The sequence below is a fragment of the Hemicordylus capensis genome, chromosome 3, assembly GCF_027244095.1.
Source record: "Hemicordylus capensis ecotype Gifberg chromosome 3, rHemCap1.1.pri, whole genome shotgun sequence".
NCBI lineage: Eukaryota > Metazoa > Chordata > Lepidosauria > Squamata > Cordylidae > Hemicordylus > Hemicordylus capensis.
Genome location: NC_069659.1, coordinates 143,049,214 through 143,069,773, shown reverse-complemented (window position 1 = coordinate 143,069,773; position 20,560 = coordinate 143,049,214). Strand labels below are relative to the sequence as shown.

Genomic DNA, 20,560 nt, shown 5'->3' with positions numbered 1-20,560 from the left:
TGTTTAATTTTTTTGGTAAATAAATTCCATTAATCCATTCATAATGTCATGCTCTTCCAGAGGTTTCTGTAAGATTATTGGGCAGTTTCTCTGCCTACAAGATATTATCACAGATGCTTGGTTTACTTTTGCAGTTCTCAAAACTGAATTTGACTCAGCAGAGATCACATGCCTCTTCTTCACAGCAAAAATGTTATGACATGAACAGAGTTGAGAAAAAGACCTTAATCCTATTGTTCTGCAAACCTATGAATACAGAATCAACCCCTTCAGTGCTAAGTTTCAAGAAGTTCAGTGAAATAGAACAGCAACAATATTTTTCTGATTGTTTGGAGTGGAATAGATCTGCACAAAAAGAAAGTGAAACTAAGTGTGAGGAGGGAGGGGCAAGCAGACAAGCAGTACAAAATGAAAGTGAAACTTTCTGAGCACAATACTGCACAGCCACAGACAGACAAGTCTTTGGATCTTTTTGTGTGTATGACCTGAGGTTTATCACATTCTTTCCTTGGAGGAAAAAACCTATAATGGCAGCGAGCCGTAAAAGAGACCCAGTTTGGCAATATTTTAATGAAGTTCCTTTACCTATCGGTAAGGCAGGCATGCGTGCAAAATGCAAACACTGCAACAAAGAAATGCAAGGCCTGGTGGCCCGAATGAGGCAACATCATGAGAAGTGCTGTGATGAAGATGACCAAAGAAACACATTTGAACAGGCAGGATCTTCAGGTTGGTAAACATTTTTATTGAATCATATAATATTTCTAAAGACTGCCTTGAACTGTCATGTTTGAGCAAAATTATATTTCTTATTATTACTGCATGTTACTGTCATTTGGTACAGTTATGAAGAAAAGCAAATATTCCTTTTGGGGCAGTGCTGTGTACAATAAGCAGAAATTGTATGAACAATAAAATAACAGCATTGACTTTTTTGTTTAGGGGAATTCATGGATTCTGGAAACTATCCACCTTCAAGATCACCATCCTCCTGTTCTACAGTTTCAGAGTTATCCATCCAGGATAGTGCTTCATTAGCAGCAGCATCAGACACCCACAGCCACATATCACTATCACCTAAAAGAAAGAAAAAATCCTTCCCTCCTGGAACCACCATAGATAAGTTTGTGATAAAAACTAGCAGATTAGAAAAAGTGTTAATTGATGAAAAAATTGCCCAGTTTGTTTATGCAACGAACTCTTCTTTCCGTCTGACTGAGAACCCACATTTCATTAATATGGTTCAGTCACTGAGACCAGGATACAGTCCACCCAGCAGAGCAGATGTTGCAGGGAAACTGCTGGATAAAGTGTATGACAGAGAAATGGAGCAATGTGCAACAGCTCTGGAGGGTAGAATTGTTAACCTAAGTATTGATGGGTGGAGTAATGTCCACAATGATCCTATTGTATGTGCTTGTATAACAACAGAAGAAGGGAAAGTCTTCCTTGCACAAACAATTGATACATCAGGAAATGCACACACAGCAGAATACTTACAAGAAGTGGCAGTAAAAGCTATAACAACATGTGAACAAAAATTCAAATGTCTAATACACAGTTTGGTCACAGACAATGCTGCAAATGTATCCAAGATGAGAAGAAATTTAGAAGAGCAGGAAGGGAATACAAAGCTAATAACATATGGTTGCAGTGCTCATTTGCTGCACCTCTTAGCCAAAGACTTAAGTGTTCCAGAAATAAAGACTAATGTTGTTGAAATTGCTAAATACTTCCGTAACAATCACTTTGCTGCAGCAGCTCTGAAAAGGATGGGTGGAACCAAGCTAACGCTCCCACAAGATGTTAGATGGAACTCTGTGGTGGACTGTTTTGAGCAGTATATCAAGAACTGGCCTATTCTGATGACAGTTTGTGAACAAAATCGAGATAAAATAGATGGCACTGTCACGGCCAAAATCCTCAACATTGGGCTTAAGAGAAATGTTGAACATATGCTGAGCATCCTGAAACCCATCTCTGAATCTTTAAACAAAATACAGAAAAATAGCTGTTTTATTGCTGATGCTGTTGAAATTTGGAAGGAACCGAGTGAACACTTAAAAACAGAACTACACATGGACAGAATTAAATTACAAGCATTAAAAAAACGAATGGGACAAGTACTGTCTCCAACTCATTTTTGGGCAAATATTGTCAATATCCAGTACCAGGGTCAAAACTTAAGTGCTGAGGAAGAGGAGTTAGCTATGACATGGGTATCCAGCAATCATCCATCTGTAATGCCAACTATAATAAACTTCAAAGCTAAGGGGGAACCATTCAAGAAATATATGTTTGCTGAAGATATTTTAAAGAAAGTCACACCAGTGAACTGGTGGAAGTCACTTAAGCACTTGGATTTAGAGACTGTTCAAGTAATGATTTCACTTTTAACAGCAGTAGCTTCTTCTGCAGGCATTGAAAGAATATTCTCTTCCTTTGGACTCATTCATTCTAAATTGAGAAATCATTTGGGACCCGATAAAGCAGGAAAGCTTGTTTTTCTTTTCCAGATTATGAACAAAGAAGAAGATGAAGATGACGAATGAGCTACAGAGGACAGTATTTAAGTTTTTCATGTGTAGGCTGGGCTGACAGTCTAAGTTTCTTAAAATATATATATTTTGTTTAGCCAAATTAGTTAACAAACATGGATGTTTGTTTAAGCAAATAACATATGCTGTAATGTTATTGTTTCAGTTGAATAAATCTATTTAAATTGTTATTATTAAGGTAATGATTATTTTTCTCCTTCCTAAGTACAACAGAAAAGTTGTCCAAATATGAATGATTAACCTATTAAACTGGGGATAAAAAAACTAATATGAAAAGTTGTTATTCTAAAAATCTTCATCTACTTGCATATTAAAGTTATACCAGCAAGAATTAGTCTTTATGTAGAAAACTATGATTTAAATCAAGCCTTACTGACTAGTGATTTAAATCGTGATTTAAATCGTGAATTAAATCAGTTTGATTTAAATCAAATCCACCCTGCAGTCATCCCTCACCAACTGTGAGGGTTCCATTCTGGCAAAACCTCGCAGTTGGCGAAGCATTAATATCTATAGGAAACAGGGGATTTGGGGAACTATGACTGCAACAAGACCTAAAAATAAAGGAGGGAAAGCAAAAAAATTGCTAAAAATAACAAAATAATCCTGTAATGTTGCCAAGAGTCACCAAGAAGAATGAGCAGATCGAACCTCTGAACCCCACCCCCCAAATCACTGAAACCCCTCCAAAATCAATAAAACACCTCACCAAATGCACATACTCTGGTCGTGGTTGGCAAGACCTGTCACTATTTCCCATTCACAAATATTCAAAACTGCAGTTGGTAAAAACGTGGTTGGCAAGGGATGACTGTATTTCCAAGTTGTTTTGTTTTTCACAGTATCAGTCTATATCAGATTTAGATCACTGACCTAGAAACAGTTCTCTACTTAATCTAGTCCCAAAGAGTTTACAGTTAACGCATTTTGTTGGCCTTGTTTCCTATCTGCACTGAATAATGCCCCCAATTCCGTGTTATTAAAAACTTGTTCCCTTCAAGAAAGCATTCCAAGCATTATTCTTTTTTGTTCAGTACTCTCTTTTTGGCCCTCAGTGTGTTACTTTTTGTATACTTTAAAACTACTACATATAGTAGTTTTGAATAAAAGGTGGGGCTGTTGTTCAGTGGCAGTGCATTTGTCTGGAACATAGTAGGTCTCAGGTTCAATCCTCGGCATCCCCAGGTAAGGCTGGGAAATACTCTGTCTGAAACCCCAGAGAGCCACTGCCAATCAGACAGACAGTACTGAGCTAGACAGATCCATGGTCTGAGTCACTATATGGCAGCTTCACATGTTCACTTTGGAGGATGGGGCTGTAGCTCAATGGTAGAGCCATGCTTTGCATGCAGAAGCACCCAAATTCGATCCTGACGTCTTCAGATAGAGCTGAAGCTCTGCAAAGAAACTGCCAAACAGTGTAGGCTACGCTGAACTAGATGGACCAATGGTCTGACTCCACAGAAGGCAGTTTTGTGTATTGCACAATGCTAGGAGAGAGTCTTTCCACTAACGTAGACTGTCAACCATCTTTCTTAAATCTGAGGGGTCAAACCTTTTTATAACTAGCACATTCTGAGGGACAAGACCCCAGTCTCAAATATTTCTGAAGAACTGCAGCTCACGACTCCACAACAACTCCAGTTGTCATGTCACTAGGAACAACAACAAAACTGATAGATATATTAATTACTTTTGTTTGCTCTAGCTATCTCAATGAAATAATTAAATTTCACTGAGATAGCTAGAGCAAACAAAAGTAAGTTACATTTATATGCTAGTGCTTCTCATGTACCTTCATTTGGTCTGAATGAGGAATTAGCCTCATACTTTAAGGGAATTGCATAATGCCACAGTGGCCTTGGGGAAAATATATGAAACAAAAGAAGAGAAAGACTTCTTTGTCCAATGGTAACCCTTTTCCAGCATCTACCTCACGCCAGTCACCATGGTACCTAAGCACCTGTTTTGCAGAAAGCAGTAGCTTTGTTACACATTATTCTGATAAAACATCAGTTTTACAGAATTTGATCTTTGGTTGGAGATATATTCTATTCTATTCTATTCTATTCTATTCTATTCTTATAGTGGCCTGGCTTTCTTTTTTTATATTATAAACATCAGTAAGAACAGAAGCACAAATATTTATCTTGTGACAATCTAAGCAAATTCTAAGATTTAAAAACCTACAGTTTGACAGAAGAGTTAAGGCTATTACAAATTCAATCTTACTCCCTAAAAGTATAAAAACTGCAAGTCAGGGTGCCTGTTTCAAATTGTGTACCATGCAAGCAGTGAAGACCTCTACTATAGATCCTTGCATATTGAGACTGCGTACAACTTAGCCTCCATGCACCCACTTTCCCATGATCATTTATTTATTTATGTATTTATTTAATTAATTTGTTTGATTTTTAGACTGCCCTTACAAAATAGCTCAAGGTGGTTCACAAACATCATAAAACAGTTAAAATCAATCAATGACTGGGCATAAAATTTTTAAAATACAATAAAGCAGCCAAAAAGTAAAACAATTCAAAATCTTGTAAAAACCTGATACATTAAAGATCCTTTAAAACAATTTAAGAACATTGGAAGGCCAGGCCAAACATGTAGGTCTTTAGGGCTCTCCTAAATTCCAATAAAGAATTCAAATTATGGATGTCTGCAGGGAGCACATTCCACAATCTAGGAGCGGCTACAGAGAAGGCCCGCCTCTGGGTCACCACCAGACAAGCCAGTGGCAACTGGAGCCAGACCTCCTCAGATGATCTTAGCGTGCGGTGCGGATCAGACCGAAGAAGGCGCTCTCTAAGGTAACTCGGGCCTAAGCCGTTCAGGGCTTTAAAGGTAATAACCAGCACTTTGTATTTTGCCCGGAAACATATCAGCAGCCAGTGCAGCTTCCTCCATAGTGCCTAGTGCAAACTCAGGAACATCCATGAGTTGTGCCCTGTAGTTCAACAGCTCAAGGACTGCAGAGTTCCCTGAAACCTTTGAAATAAACCTTTGGGGGCTTTTGCACAGCTTTGCCCAATTGCTGTCCATGGCACAGACCAAAATAGGCTTTGAATAAAAGCAGAGAAAGACTCTCAGTTTTTGTGTAATTACTTAGCTCTTCAATCAAAAGGTTCTCTCTTATTGAACATACTTTTGCATGGCTGTAAATATGCCTGTAAAGCAGCCTGGTCTGCACTTAGGTGCAGCATCTCATTTTATATTCTGAGCCAGAAAAGAATTTCTTGGGGAAATTTAAAGTGTTAAATGTATAAAAATTCCAAGGATTTTGAAATAGAAAAAACTGTATTCCAATACAAAGTATTTACAAATGTGAATTAATAGCTAACTGCAACTCCTGTTCTTTTCAAAGTTTCATGTAGAGGTCCAGTCTTTCCATTGTGCACAGCACTTTGCACTGTAGTGCAAGCACTACAGTCATGAGTTTCATCTGTTTAACAGCTTAATTAACCATATTAACACATGTTATGAAGCATACCTTTCAGTAATGATTCTCTTACAGCTGCAAAGCTTAGCATACCATCACATTCCCATCATCTTTCAGAGACATTTCAGGCCTTGTGGAGGAATGAGTATTTTTACCTTGTATAAGGTTTGTATTAGATGTCTGCATGTTACACTCTAGTTTGTTTATGTATAAAGACCTGATAAGTATAGTGTGGCCACTAAAGAGTGAACAGAATATACGGTGTATAATCAGGATTTTTTTTTAATAGAGCAGCCCCAGCATTGCCCAGGAAGCCCTTATGGAATGTTGCATTAAAAAGATGACATTTATGAGGTTTTTTCATGAGTGGGTTAATTAGATTTGGCATCTGACTCTCAAGAGAAAAAGTCAGGAGAACATAGTAAGGCTGTTCACACAACTGAAAGCTGGGTGGAACAAATGTCCTACCCAGGTTTGCGAGCTGTACACAGTCCCAAATTTTAGTTGTGTGGTAGTGAACAACTAGATAGGAGGAGGGAGAAGTGACTATGTGGGAGACAGGAGCTGGGTAGGACAACGTTTCCTCCTCTCTTGGTCAAATGCTGGGTATGAAAGCTGGGTAGGATGGTGCTGTCCTACCCAGCTCCTGTCTCTCATACAATAACTTATCCCTCCTTCTACCCAGTTTCAGTTGTGTGAACAGTATCAGGGTTTTGGCCCTTAAGAGAAAAGAACTGGTTTGGAATTAAGCACTTGTTAAAGAGATGAACAGGATTAGTCTAGCTCTGTGGCAGAATGAAATGGCTAATCATCTCTGTTAAGTTGTCAACAACAACAAAATCAGTTACAAATGGAAAACTTTTATGCTCACATGCACATGGAGCTTAAAAGCTTAAACTTTCAAGCTCACATGCACATGGAGCTTTCACATGACCTCGCTGGGAGGTGCAGGGAAGGAAGGAGCTCGCCTGCCTTCCCCAACAGACAAGTAGTGCCTATCATCCATTCCACGGTGAAAGGAAATGCTGGGATCAGGAGGACTTCTGCTTCCCGCATCCCAGGGTGCCCCGGGGTATGAACGCAGCAGCTGATCTAGTTAGATAACCCATTGCACTCAGCATGGCTGTTCCTTCCCCCCGGCTCACTGCCTGAAACCACAGGTTTGCTTCACCTCAGCTAAACACCGGGTTTAAAAGTGGGGCTTGGTGCAGGGGCAGTTGCAGGAGTGATCTTGCTCCTGGCATTTCACACACACAGCCTAACCCAGGCTGCTCTGACCTAAGTTAGGCTGTGTGTGTGAATACCCATAGGGAGTGTTGTGAGGAGTGGTAAATTCGCCTTAGCACTCCTGGAGAAGTGTGGGGGAAAGGGAATTTGGTCCATTCTTAATTTAAAGAAAGAGCTTGAACTGGAGCCCTGGATACCTGATGGACAGCCTGCTCCCAAAGATTGTTGCCATCGGGGCGCTCTACTCTGGGTGCTGACAATGAGGGAGGCTCAGCTATCATGCACACAGGACAGGGCCTTATCAGTTGTTGCCCCCAGATTCTGGAATGTTCTCCCAGTGGCCATCTGCTCCTCATTCTCAATCACAGTTTTTAGAAAGTGTGTGAAATCTTGGCTTTTTACACAGCCTTTTAAATGACTGTTCCTATAGCTGCTGCTTTGTATCTTTAATGGTGATATTGTGCTTGTTTTTTTAATCTTTTAATCATATCTGAATTTTAAATTCTAGCTGATATTTCAGTTTTGTAATGTTTGTAGTCTTGTTTTTTAAATTTTGTGTGACCCGTCTTGAGATTGTTTTAATGAAAGGCGGTACAGAAATCTAACAATAAATAAATAAATAAATAAATAAATAAATAAAAATAAAGCAAGTAAACAGTCTGTTAAAGCCATCATCAAGTGAGATATATTTATTTTATCACATCAAGTGAAATATAATCCAGTAACATTCAATCATGTCATCTATAAGAAATCTTTAAGAAATACTGTAACCACCAAGCTCTAACCAGCCCCTGTTAAGTTGTCAAATACCAGTTTCTTGGTTTTATCGGTAACCAAGTTAAGCATGAATACTCCAAGACTGTGAGTCACACTCATAAATAAAAACATTAACATTGTTTTTTTAATATAAAGTGTAAAAATATTAGTATTGGTATATATTGGTATATAAAAGTATTTTTACATAAGGTTTTCTCCTTTCTACCAATACCTACATATGTAGCCCTCACAATACACTATCCAAAACAATACCTGGTAAAACTGTGTGGTGGCAGCATAAGCAGAAGTGCACAACTGTAATTATTCCATACTAGCTGATCCGGCACAGAGCATCTGCACCCCTAGTTTGCCACCACCACCTTCTAACCCCACCCCTCATCGCAGCCATCGCTTTTTTGCCTGCCCACCCTCGCCCGTCTTCTCCCCCCGCCCACCCCCTGCCCACCACCTGTTCTCATCTTCTTTTGCAGTGTCCGTCGCTTGCGGCCGCCTGGCCGCTCACCTGCCCACCACCACCTGCAGCCATTTTCTTCGGCCAGCCGGCCACCGCTGCTGCCATATTCATTCTCTGGACCATCCCGTGGCTATCTGGCAGGTCTCCAAACTCTCACGAGAGCTGCCATACATGAGATTGGCCACGGGTATGTCTTAGAAAGAAAGAAGATAGGGAAGAGGCCTTGAAGAAGGGCATTTGAGTTGCAGGGAATCCAGGGAACATCAGCTTATAAACTGAAGGCAGCCCCTCAGCTTTGTATTGTGGCCAGGCAAGTGCTTGTTAGCCTGTCCAGTTTTGCAGTCCTATCAGGTTGTACAAGTTGTGGTGAGCCACAAGTGGTGTGCTGGCTTAAGTTACTGAAAACATTCTAGAGCACAGATTGGAGGCTTTGGAAATTCAACCACCACCACAAAATATGACACTAAATAGAACATTCTTTCTTCTCTACAAAATTACAGTACCAAATTGAGAGCCAGCGTGGTGTAGTGGTTAGAGTGCTGGACTAGGACCGGGGAGACCCGAGTTCAAATCCCCATTCAGCCATGAAACTAGCTGGGTGACTCTGGGCCAGTCACTTCTCTCTTAGCCTAACCTACTTCACAGGGTTGTTGTGAAAGAGAAACTCAAGTATGTAGTACACCGCTCTGGGCTCCTTGGAGGAAGAGCAGGATATAAATGTAATAATAATAATAATAATAAGATGATCCCTACTGTGGTCAGACAGACACTAGTTAGTCACAAACCATTGAAACAAATTCCAGGATTATGACAACTACATGTTGATTTGCAATTTGTGGGTGGTGGTGGTTGTTGTTGTTCCTTTTAACATGCAGCTTAAACATATTAAATTCCTATAAGTGAGGCTCCTAGTTGTCTGCTAATCACTGTACTGAATGTGCTTAGATGGGTTTCTAATAAGATTTTATACTGAACAGTTACATTCACAAGAGTCTTGTGATAAAGAGCCCAGTAAGACATTTTAATGATCTTTAGTGAGCCAGCTGAAGCTTGCTTAGTGAGAGACCAGAACGCCTGCAGCTAATTTTTTATTAACTTAATGAAAATAAGTTAAGTTGGAAAGGTCACACAAACACACAAAAAGGCTAACCTATACTCTTCAATGGGAAAAGTATTGATCTATCTGCCTGAAGCAAGTGCAACAACCAGAGCAAATTTTCAAGTAGTATATGGGCTTGCTCACACCAGATCTTGACCTAGAATCAACTCATGCTTCCTAACACTCATACATGTTTAAAGCCCTGACCACTTTCCACCATAAAGAATGACCTCCTGGCTTCCAAATTGCACCTGGTATGCTATAAAGAAGTAGGGCACAGCCTACATTGACTTGCAAATGAGTATGTCATGAAGCAAATGTATAGAGTTTGTAAGGCTACTGCAATAAAGATGAATGGGACCATGAGCTCCATCAATCATCATCTCTGCTTCTGCAAAAACAAATTAAAGGTTGTGTTGTTCCCTAGATTATTCCCTCCCACTCCTGTTGTTGCTTCAAAGACTTTATTTGCATTACTTCAGAATAAAAGTTAATCAATCTGCATTCATTCCTACCTACACAACTAGGAAACAAACATACTACAAATATTCCACTGTTATGAGAAAGGATGGTGTGTTTTTTAAAAAAGTTGGTGGGTTAAATATTGGATCTGCAAGGTTTTGCAGTCATTGCAAATTCTGTAGAATGAAATATATAAATTTATTTGAACATATTTTTATACCACTCAAAATGTATGTCTCTGGGCGGTTAGAGAGAAATGGATAAATTTGGATTTTAGGAGAAGGGGGAAAGAAGTGAATAAAACCTTGTTGCATAGTAATCAAAATATATCTGCTCATATCAGAGAAAGCTACAGTCTGGACCAAGATCGGGGTGGGGGGGTTTGCATATGCACTATTTGTGCACACACCAAAATATGTTTTAGGGTTCTCATTACATGACATTTCTTCATGACAGTCAAAAGGTTCTTTGAAGTATTGAATTCAAAAGAGTTATGAGAACTTTGCACAAGAATTTTTTGGAAGACCAACAGAGTACCAGGATGCTTATGCTGGTTTTCCCTAAAGAGGCATTTGCACCCAATATCCAAACTGTGTTGTTGTTTTTTTTAATTAAAAAAAACTTGGAGAAATGTAAAGAACAAAATGTTCATTCTGAGACAAAATTCTCAGGAAAAAACCACAAATGCAGCATGCTTTCTGGATCAGGACTTCTACCTTTTATGAGGAGAAGTATCTAGGAAAGAATGTTACATTTATGGGGAAGTGTGAACTTTCATACAAGCAGTATGACAAATATTTGTATATCACTTTTCAACAAAGGTTCCCGAAGCGGTTTACATAGATATAAATAAATACATAAAATGGCTCTCTGTCTCCAGAAGGCTCACAATCTGAAAAAGAAACAGAAGACAGACACCAGCAACAGCCACTGGAGGGATGCTGTGCTGGGGATGGATATGGACAATTGCTCTCCCCAGTGGCAGAGGGAAGCTGGCGGCGGCCCATGTTCAGCTGCCGCCACTGCCCCTTGTCCCTGCCCCCCCCCCACATCTGACATCAGATTCAGGGGGAGGCTAGCCAGGCCTCGTGTCAGACATCAGATGTGGGGGTGTGATCTCCCAAATGGGGCTGCACAGCCCCCATTTGAGAGGGAGATCAACCACACTGCAGTGGCAGGAAGGCCAGCAGCACAGGCCAATTTCCTAAATGGGGCCGCGGGGCATCAGACATGGGGGGGGGGTCTGGGGCCGTGAAGCACGGCCCCTGGGGGCAGCGGCCCAGGCTCTTTAAACTCATTCATCCAATGATGGCTCTGCCCCTGGTTCTCCCCCCTGCTCAATAAAAGGAACCACCCCTTTAAAAAAGGTGCCTCTTTGCTGATTTAGCAAAGAACATGAAATGCATGACAAAGATATGAATGAAAAATGAATCGCCATACAAAACAGTTTTCTGTTCTGTAGCATTCCACTTCCTGCAGACCTGGTAACCATAAATTGTTCTTAAATCTGATTTCAAAATAGTCTGAAAGGCAGAGACCATGACAATAGACTTCTCTCCGACCTCCAGGCTTGGGCATGATTGTTGTTATGGGAAGCTCTAAGCATGAGGGAAATTGACAGCACTGTAATGCAAGGCAATGTGCTGATATACAACTTGGTCATCAACCTTTGACTGATCATCCTGCTGGTCAGGGAGTATTTTACCCAAGGAAAGAAGACGACATATAGTTGACCATGCATAATGGACACCTCTTACACCTATTTATTTTACACCTATTTATCTTACAAGAAATCTCCCACCTGTTCCTCCTGGGTATAGTAAAGTTGTGCTGTCACGTCAGTGTTGACTCCTGGTGACCACAGACACAGACCCATGTGGTTTTCTAGTATCCAATTTCAGCCAGTCCAACTGCAACCAATTCCCTGTCCAGCTTGCCCCTGTTCTCTTGCGGAGTCCTTCAACATATTATAAGAAGAATTATGGAGCCTCTGCCACACAAAATTCACAGTCAACTCTGGATATATTATTTTATTGCCGTCAACAGACAAGAATTTAAATACCCAAGGTCACATTCCTCATTGGGGAGTGCAGCTGAAACAAAAAGCATCTAATGTTCAAATTGTCTGAAAAGTAGTATGACTGTATGATGACAAATGTATTTTTAAACCCTTCCTGTCAGAATGCTGAATATGTTGCCAGGAAAAATTAGCATTCATTTGCATTTGCCAGTCATATTTCACTGTTTATATTTAGGCAAGAAGTTAATATGTTGTCATTCAAGTCAAGTGTTCTGTACTCTTAAATACTTTTATCACTCCTAAATAACAAGGTGAAGCTAAACTCTCGCCAGCATTTCATCTATTATTTCAAACTAAAATTGTACACATAGCATTTTGAAAAAAGCCCTGCTATGAAGGAAGAATTATGCATTCATCACTATTTAATGCAAGCAGTTCACATGATTTCCCAGACAGTGTACAGAAGCAGAGAAGCGAACCCACACAAATCTCTCCATATCATTTCAAGGCAATTGATTTGCAAAATGTATCAGAACATTCTGTGTTGTTGATACAAGTTTCAGTGTCTCTGGATAATTCTTCCTTTCCCCACCCTAGTTTAATGAATGAACTACAGAAATTTGAGAGAGTGTAATACTACCCCAACAAACGTGGTAGTAGTAACACACAAGTAGGCATGTGCCCGAAACGTTTCGGAGGCCATTATGAAGGCCACCGAAACGTTTCGGCACTGGGGGCGGTTTCGGCGTTTCGGCGCCGGCAGGGGTAGCGCTTTAAGGGTGGGGGAGGGTGTACTCACCCCTCCCGCCGCATTTCCCCCGCCGGCGCACTGTTTTTTTTAAGCCCCTCGGGGTGGCAGCGTTCCTCCCTGCCGCCCTGTTTGGCCCATCGGCCGGAAGTGGCGAGTGCCCGTGCGCCTGTTGCGTGCATGCGTGCCCTTCTGCCGTGTGCGCGCGCACCACGGGCGCACGCGCACTCGCCACTTCCGGCCGACGGGGCAAACGGGGCGGCAGGGAGGAACGCTGCCGCCCCGAGGGGCTTAAACAAAACAGCGCGCTGGCAGGGGAAATGCGGCAGGAGGGGTGAGTACACCCTCCCCCTCCATTAAAGCGCTACCCCCATGGCGCAGAAGATTTCTGTGCACATCCCTACACACAAGCGCACTAGGAGAAGAGACTTTAGGTATAACTCTAAGAAACAGTTATATCTTCAATATAACAATTTTAATAAAATATTCCAAGTCAGCCTAATTTGCCTTCTCAAGTACTTATGCACAGCAATAAGACTTTGCCCTCCTATACCTTTCTGAATAGCAGATTAATTGCTGTACCAGAATGGTGGCAATTTGTTTCAAAATATTGCAGCAAAGCTTTTGAATGAATGAGCAATTACTAACAGGCTGCATTGCAATTATAAAGCCGAGTCACAAGGAATGCTTTGCTCTTCACTTAGGTTATGAGAAACAAAGAATACTAAAGAGATGCCTCAAAGGGGGAATATGAAAGAAATCTGGGACTGGAGATATTTTGGCAGCCATCACAGGAAATTAAGAGCATTAGTTTAGTGGCTTCAGTCTTCAAGAGAGTTTATCCTAGAGGTGGGAGGTTGTCATTGAGCACTGTGTCAGAGGGTAAGTAAAAGTGCACACTGTGGTGCAAACATAACATTCACTTGAATCAGCACGGATTCAAATTTCCTACCCTAATTAACACTCAAATGCAGTAACTGCATGGCATTTTCACTGGTAGATCTCTAATGCTCAGCTTGCTGACTAAATATAGCCATGTATATCTGTAATGTACATCTGTACATTATCTTTACAGATGGCACACATCATCAGGGGACTCCATATCCGCAATTTCACGTATCTGCAATTAGGTCTTAGAGACCCAGTTTCATAATCCACAGGTAGAAAAATAGGCAAAATTCACCTATCCACAGTGTTGAGTGGCCAGAAATGACCTGGAAATGACTTCCGATGTCATTTCTGGCTGCCATTTTTCAGCAGAGAGCCATTTTGTGGTTTTTTTAAAAAATGGGTGAATATTTGACTGCTTTAGGAGTTTGGAGGGTCACTGCTAGAGACCTAGAGAATAAGCTACTGTCCTTTTCTTCTCTTAATACTGCCCACCTTGTTTTGGCTTGTTGTTGTTGTTAGGAACCTAACCCCCCAATTCCCATTGACTCAAGGCTTTGTTACTCACAATTTCCATATTCATGCCTATATAGGCACCCTAAGTGCCTGCCTGGAGGCGATATTCGGCTGGATGAGGGATAACAGACTGAAATTGAATCCAAACAAAATGGAGGTACTGTCTTTAGGGGGCCAGGATCCAAGAGATGGTATAGATCTGCCTGTTCTGGATAGGGTTACACTCCCGCTAAGAGATCAGGTTTGTAGTCTGGGGGTGCTCCTGGATCCCAAACTCTCCCTGGTCGCTCAGGTTGAGGCTGTGGCCAGGAGTGCTTCTTATCAGCTTCAGCTGATACGCCTGATATGTCTGTTCTTGGAGAGTAGTGACCTTAAAACAGTGGTACATATGCTGGTAACCTCTAGGCTTGACTACTGTAATGCACCCTATGTGTGGCTGCCTTTGTACATAGTTTGGAAACTACAATTGGTACAGAATGCGGCAGCCAGACTGGTCTCTGGGTTTACCCAAAGGGACCATATAGCACCAATTCTAAAAGAACTGCACTGGCTGCTGATAGGTTTCTGAACGAAATACAAAGTGCTAGTTATAACCTATAAGGCCCTTAATGGCTTAGGTCCAGGGTATTTAAGAGAGCACCTTCTCTGTCGTGAACCCTGTTGTCTATTAAGATCATCTGCAGAGGTCCAACTACAGGTGCCGCAAACTCATTTGGTAGCAACTAGGGATGTGCACGGAACCCCGGAGCTGCGGTCTGGCACTGGGGTGGGGGGTTCCAAATAACGGCGGCGGGGGGGGCTTTACTCATCCTCCCAAGAACGGCGCTGTATTTATGTAAGTAAGTGGGCGGCATGCCTCCCTGCCGCCCGCTTCATTCCCCCTCTCGGTGTTCCCTCCATTCAAATTCTGAATCGGGCGGCAGGGTATCTCCCAGTCCCTGCCGCCCTCTTTAATGCCCCCGCTCGGCTGGCGGCCGCCCCATTCAAGCCTTCAAGACCCCTGCCGGCCCAGCCCGGCCCGGCCCTTTCCTTCCCATCTCAAGGGGGACGAGCGGCAGAACTCCCTGCCTTCCCCCTTGCCGGCTGCACTGCAAATGGCTTCTAAGAAGCCTTTTTCGCGCATGCGTGCAAAAGAAGCCTTTTGCAGTGCAGCCAGCAAGGGGGAAGGCAGGGGGTTCTGCCGCTCGTCCCCCTTGCGATGGGAAGGGAAGGGAAGGGAAGGGAAGGGCCGGCCCGGCCCGGCAGGGGCCTTGAAGGCTTGAATGGGGCGGCTGCCAGCCAAGCAGGGGCATTAAAGAGGGCGGCAGGGACTGGGAGATACCCTGCCGCCCGATTCAGAATTTGAACAGAGGGAACGCCGAGAGGGGGAATGAAGCGGGCGGCAGGGAGGCATGCTGCCTGCTTACTCACATAAATACGGCGCCGTTCTTGGGAGGGTGAGTAAAGCCCCCCCCCCATACTCCTGTGGAACCCCCCACCCGAACCAAAACCACCCCGTGTCCGGACCGGTCTGGAGGCCTTTAGAATGGCCTCCGAACTGGTCCGTGCACATGACTAGTAGCAACTCAGGACCGGGCCTTTTCTGTGGCTGCCCCAGGGCTTTGGAACATGCTCCCTGCTGAAATAAGAGCATCTCCTGCTTTTAGGAGATCACTGAAGACGTACGTGTTTTCCCAGGCCTTCAACTGAGATTCGATTTTTAAATTTTAATGTTTTTTTAACATGTTTTATCTAATTTTTATCTTATGGGTATTTAAACTGTTTTATTGTTTAATTGTTTATGGCATTTTATATTTTAATTGTTGATTGATTATAATTTTCTTTGTTTTATTTGTAAACTGCCCTGAGCCAATTTTGGAAGAGCAGTATAAAAACTGAATGAATGAATGAATGAATGAATGAATAATATAGGCGAGAACAGGAACCCCATGAATAACAAGGGCCACCTGTATAAGTCATGACATTTACAACTACTTTCCATAACTCATTCCTTCTGTTCTGTAACTCAGTATATGAAAGCTTCACTCAAGACTTCTCTTCAACACTGGTCATGATATGCAGACTTAAGGTCACAGCTGCCCTAAAAATTTGTTTCTCAAATCCAGCTGCTTTGCTAACTTTTTCTTACTGACTGTTTTTGAAGTACAGAATAAAGACATATATAGCATAAACATTTACAATCCATTTTTCAGAGTTTTTGAAGCCTCTAAGGTCTTAAGGCAGACTTATCAGCAATATCTGTGATTCTTCATCATATACAATTACAATGCGCTCTATGTGGGGCTGCCTTTGTGTGTAGTCCAGAAACTACAGCTGGTTCAGAATGTGGCAGCCAGGTTGGTTTCCAGGTCACCTCAGAGAGACCATATTACTCCCGTATTGAAAGAGCTACACTGGCTGCCATAAGTTTCTGGGCAAAATACAAGGTGCTGGTTATTACCTATAAAACCCTGAATGGCTTAGGCTCTGGGTATTAAGAGAACGTCTTCTTCAGTATGAACCCCACCACCTATTGAGATCATCAGGAGAGGTCCATCTGCAGTTGCCACCGGCTCGTCTGGTGGCTACTTGGGAACGGGCCTTCTCAGCTGCTGCCCCAATGCTTTTAAACACGCTCCCTGCTGAAATAAGAGCTTCCTCATCTCTGACATTTAAAAAAAAACCTTTAAAGACTCATCTGTTCACCCAGACTTTTAATTAAATACAATTTTAATAGTTTTAACTTCATTTTAAAATGTTGTTTTAAGGTTTTGGATTGTTGTAATATTTTCACCAGGGTGGATTTGATTTAAATCAAACTGATTTAAATCACAATTTAAATCACTAGCAGGGTGGATAAAAATCAAAAAAATCCGATTTAAATCAAAAAAATCCGATTTAAATCAAAAAAATCGGATTTTTTTTATTTAAATCGGATTTTTTTATTTAAAATGGATTTTTTTGATTTTTATCCACCCTGCTAGTGATTTAAATTGTGATTTAAATCAGTTTGATTTAAATCAAATCCACCCTGATTTTCACTTTTTGCTGTCATTTATTTTAACCAAAGTTTTAATTCCTTTGTCATTTATCTGTTTTAACTAATGTTTTAATTTTTCTGTTTTTGTTGTAAACTGCCCAGAGACGTAGGTTCCACATGATTTGCACATTTCCACATGATTAATAAATCACAGAAACAATCTTTTATGAAGGTCTTCTGTACCAATCAACCGGCCCATATCCTACGCAGGAAACTGCTGGTTCAGGCAAGAAGTACACGTGCTGCTTCTGAGCCACTCTACACCCAGCCCGTACTATTTGCGAAGGAGCACCTGCTCCGTGGTTATTGAGGAGTACGTTATCACAGTTGTGACGCTACTCCCATAATTCTCAATTGGAGTAGCATAGCAACTGCAGTGATGCAATCCTCAATTGCCACGGAGCAGCCCTACCCTTGCAAACAGCATAAGTTGGATGTAAAGTGGCTTGGAAGCAGCATACATGCCTCTTGCTTGAATTAGCAGTTTCTTGCATGGTATGTGAGCCACTAAAATTAGGTGATCTTGTACAATGCTCATTAATGTCAGTGGAGTTTGCGCAGGAAAACTTCCAAGAAGACTCTCCTATGTGATTAATATTTTTGTATGTTTGCAGCATCTCTTACACAAGGCAAGTTTCCAGTGCAACATTTAGTATGCACAAATGTATGTATTCCTGCTTCCCATTAGTTTCTGTGGTGGCTGTAAGACGTCGATCAGAAAATTGCTGCTTTTTCCAGGGAGCAATATAGAATGGCCACAAAGCAGCCCTTACACTTTGCAGCTGCCAAACAGGTCACTCCTCACATTGCTTTTGGCTGCTTTCCTCCTAATCATTGAGTTCAGCAGCGTTTAATGAGCTCAGCCACAAGTAGATCAATAAAGCATCCTATGTAAGAAAATGTGGGGCAGTGCAGAGGTTAACATTTTTGTTCTGATCAGAATAAAAACAAAACATCAGATGATGTTCCAAGTGACACCCAGGCATTCCGACTATCTGTGGCTTCTGGTGGGGTGCTGCTAATTAGCACATACCATGTCAACCCCAGATTGTCACACAGATTCCAAATCAGCAACAGGTTAAAGTTTTTAGCAAGAGAGTTGGTGAACTGCAAAGTCCCCCAGAGCAACAGCATCGTGAACCACAATATCTGTGGCTGTGAGTTGCAAAACTGTTCAGAAATCTCAAACCACAGAGAAATTAATCAGCAGACACCAGAAGTAATTTCCACATACCTAAAGACAATTTCAGCTAACCATGTTTTGCTCTCTCTCTCTACTGCTATACCTCAGGAAGCAAACCAACTTGTTTGCTAATAACATTTTATTGATAGTTATATTCATCTAATAATACATTGACAAAATGCTAGAATATACACATACAATAACTTATTCAGCAATTTTGCTAAGTAAAACATCCTAACCTAAAACCGTTATAATCGTAAAATACCCTTCATTCACTTTGAACTATGAGAAATAACACCGCACTATGCCCCATATTCCTTCAGGCATTAGGAATGGGCCCTATACATTCTCATCTGAATTGCCATTCATATAGTCATATGGACAGAGACTGGAACAATTAAAAAGTCATTGAAGTAAGCCCCTTCCCACTGCTCTGATAGTAACTGAGAATTCCCGAGGGAAGAAGCCAGAAGTGAAAGGGGAAAAGAAATTGAAATGTATAGTGGATATTAGGTGAGGCAGAATGGTTTAAATGCTGGAGTCTATTTATTTATTTATTTATCATATGTATGGTGTACATAGTCCAAAATACAATATAAAAACTCAACAATTAACACACTTTCACAGAATAAAAACAAAACAATTTCGCAGCGTACAATAGTTAAACAGTTTAAAATTAGTTTTAATTAAAAGCCTGAGAAATCAAGTGTGCCTTAGGAATCTTTTTAAAAGCAGTCAGAGATGGAGAAACTTTTATTTTGACAGGGTGTGCATTCCAAAACCCTGGCGCATCCACAGAGAATGCCTGGCCCTCAGTTGCCAGCAGACAAGCCAGTGGACACTGTAACTGAACCTCCAGAGATTATCTTAATAGGCAGCAGGGTTCATGACATAGAAGGTGCTCTCGTAAGTACTTTGGACCCAAGCCATTTAGGGCTTTACAGGCAATACCTAGCACTTTATTTCGCTCAGAAACATATCAGCTGTCACTGCAATTTTTTTTTTAAACTGGTGTTATATGGTCTCTTCAGGTTGTCCCAGAGACCAGTCTGGCAGCTGCATTCTGTGCCAATTGCAGTTTCCAGACTACGTACCACGCTGAGTGCATTGCAGTAGTCAATCCTGGAGGTTACCAGAATATGTATCACTGTTTCAAGATAATTTGCCTCCAGAAATGGGTGTAGCTAACATATCAGCCGAAGCTGATAAAAAGTGCTCCTGGCCACTGCCTCAACCTGAGAAACCAGAGAGAGTTTTGGAACCAGGAGCATTCCCATGCTACGTACGTGTTCTTTTGTGGGGGTTGTAACCCCATCCTGAACAGGCAGATCTAAACCATCTCTCGGGTCCTGACCCGCCACAGTCAGTACCACCATCTTATTTGGATTCAATTTCAGTTTGTAATCCCTCATTCAACTGATTACTGAATCCAGGCAGGCATTTAGGGAAGTTATGTCATTTCCTGATGAAGTTGATATGAAGAAATAGACTTGGGTGCCATCGGCATATTGATAATACCCTGCCCAAAATCTCCTGATGATCTCTCCCAGCAGTTTCATATGGATGTTAAAGAGCATTGGAGACAGTTTGGGCCTTGTGGAAATCCACAGAGTAACTCTTGCTTTGCAGAGCAACAGTCTCCAAGTGACACCATCTGGGATCTACCAGAGAGGTAGGAAAATAACCACTAGAAAACATTGCCACCCAATCCCATCTCCCTCAGGTGACTCAGAAGGATACTATTGTCAATGGTATCGAAAGCCACTTAGAGATCCAAAAGGATCAGCAGTGTCACACTCCCTCTGTCTGTACCTAATTGGAGACCATACATCAGGCCAACCATGGCAGTCTCAGAATGTCTCAGAACCTGAATGCTGATGTTCTCCTTTCATTCATGAAACCAATTAAGGCTTATTAGATGGATAGGCATGAAATGAGCACCCACACCATGTGTGTGTGCATACACACATGCACACATGCGCACTCACACATGTGAGTTTTTAAAATACTTATCTACAAGTGGTTTTATATTTTCAGAAACAAAGCTTCTCATCTGCCTAAATTATTATATTAAGCTCCCCTCCACACACTTCAGGCTGAACAGCAGGTGATATAAAAACTGGAGGGAAAATAATTGTTGCTCTAGTGATCAAGAAAATCAGTC

General features: G+C 41.6%; 1 protein-coding gene across 2 annotated transcripts in view; it reads right to left on the bottom strand.

Annotated features, from left to right (window-relative positions):
• The window catches only part of LOC128349341 (NALCN channel auxiliary factor 1-like), a 203,555-nt gene that overhangs the window by 108,539 nt on the left and 74,456 nt on the right, over window positions 1-20,560 (bottom strand). The window contains exon 2 of one of the 2 annotated variants that reach the window (XM_053305431.1): window positions 11,749-11,979. The exons of the other annotated variant lie outside the window; for it this stretch is intronic. Coding sequence (XP_053161406.1) covers window positions 11,920-11,979 — 60 coding nt within the window. The 3' untranslated portion in view covers window positions 11,749-11,919. Of the gene's footprint in view, window positions 1-11,748; window positions 11,980-20,560 lie in introns of those variants that run through there. 2 annotated transcript variants of the gene reach the window in all.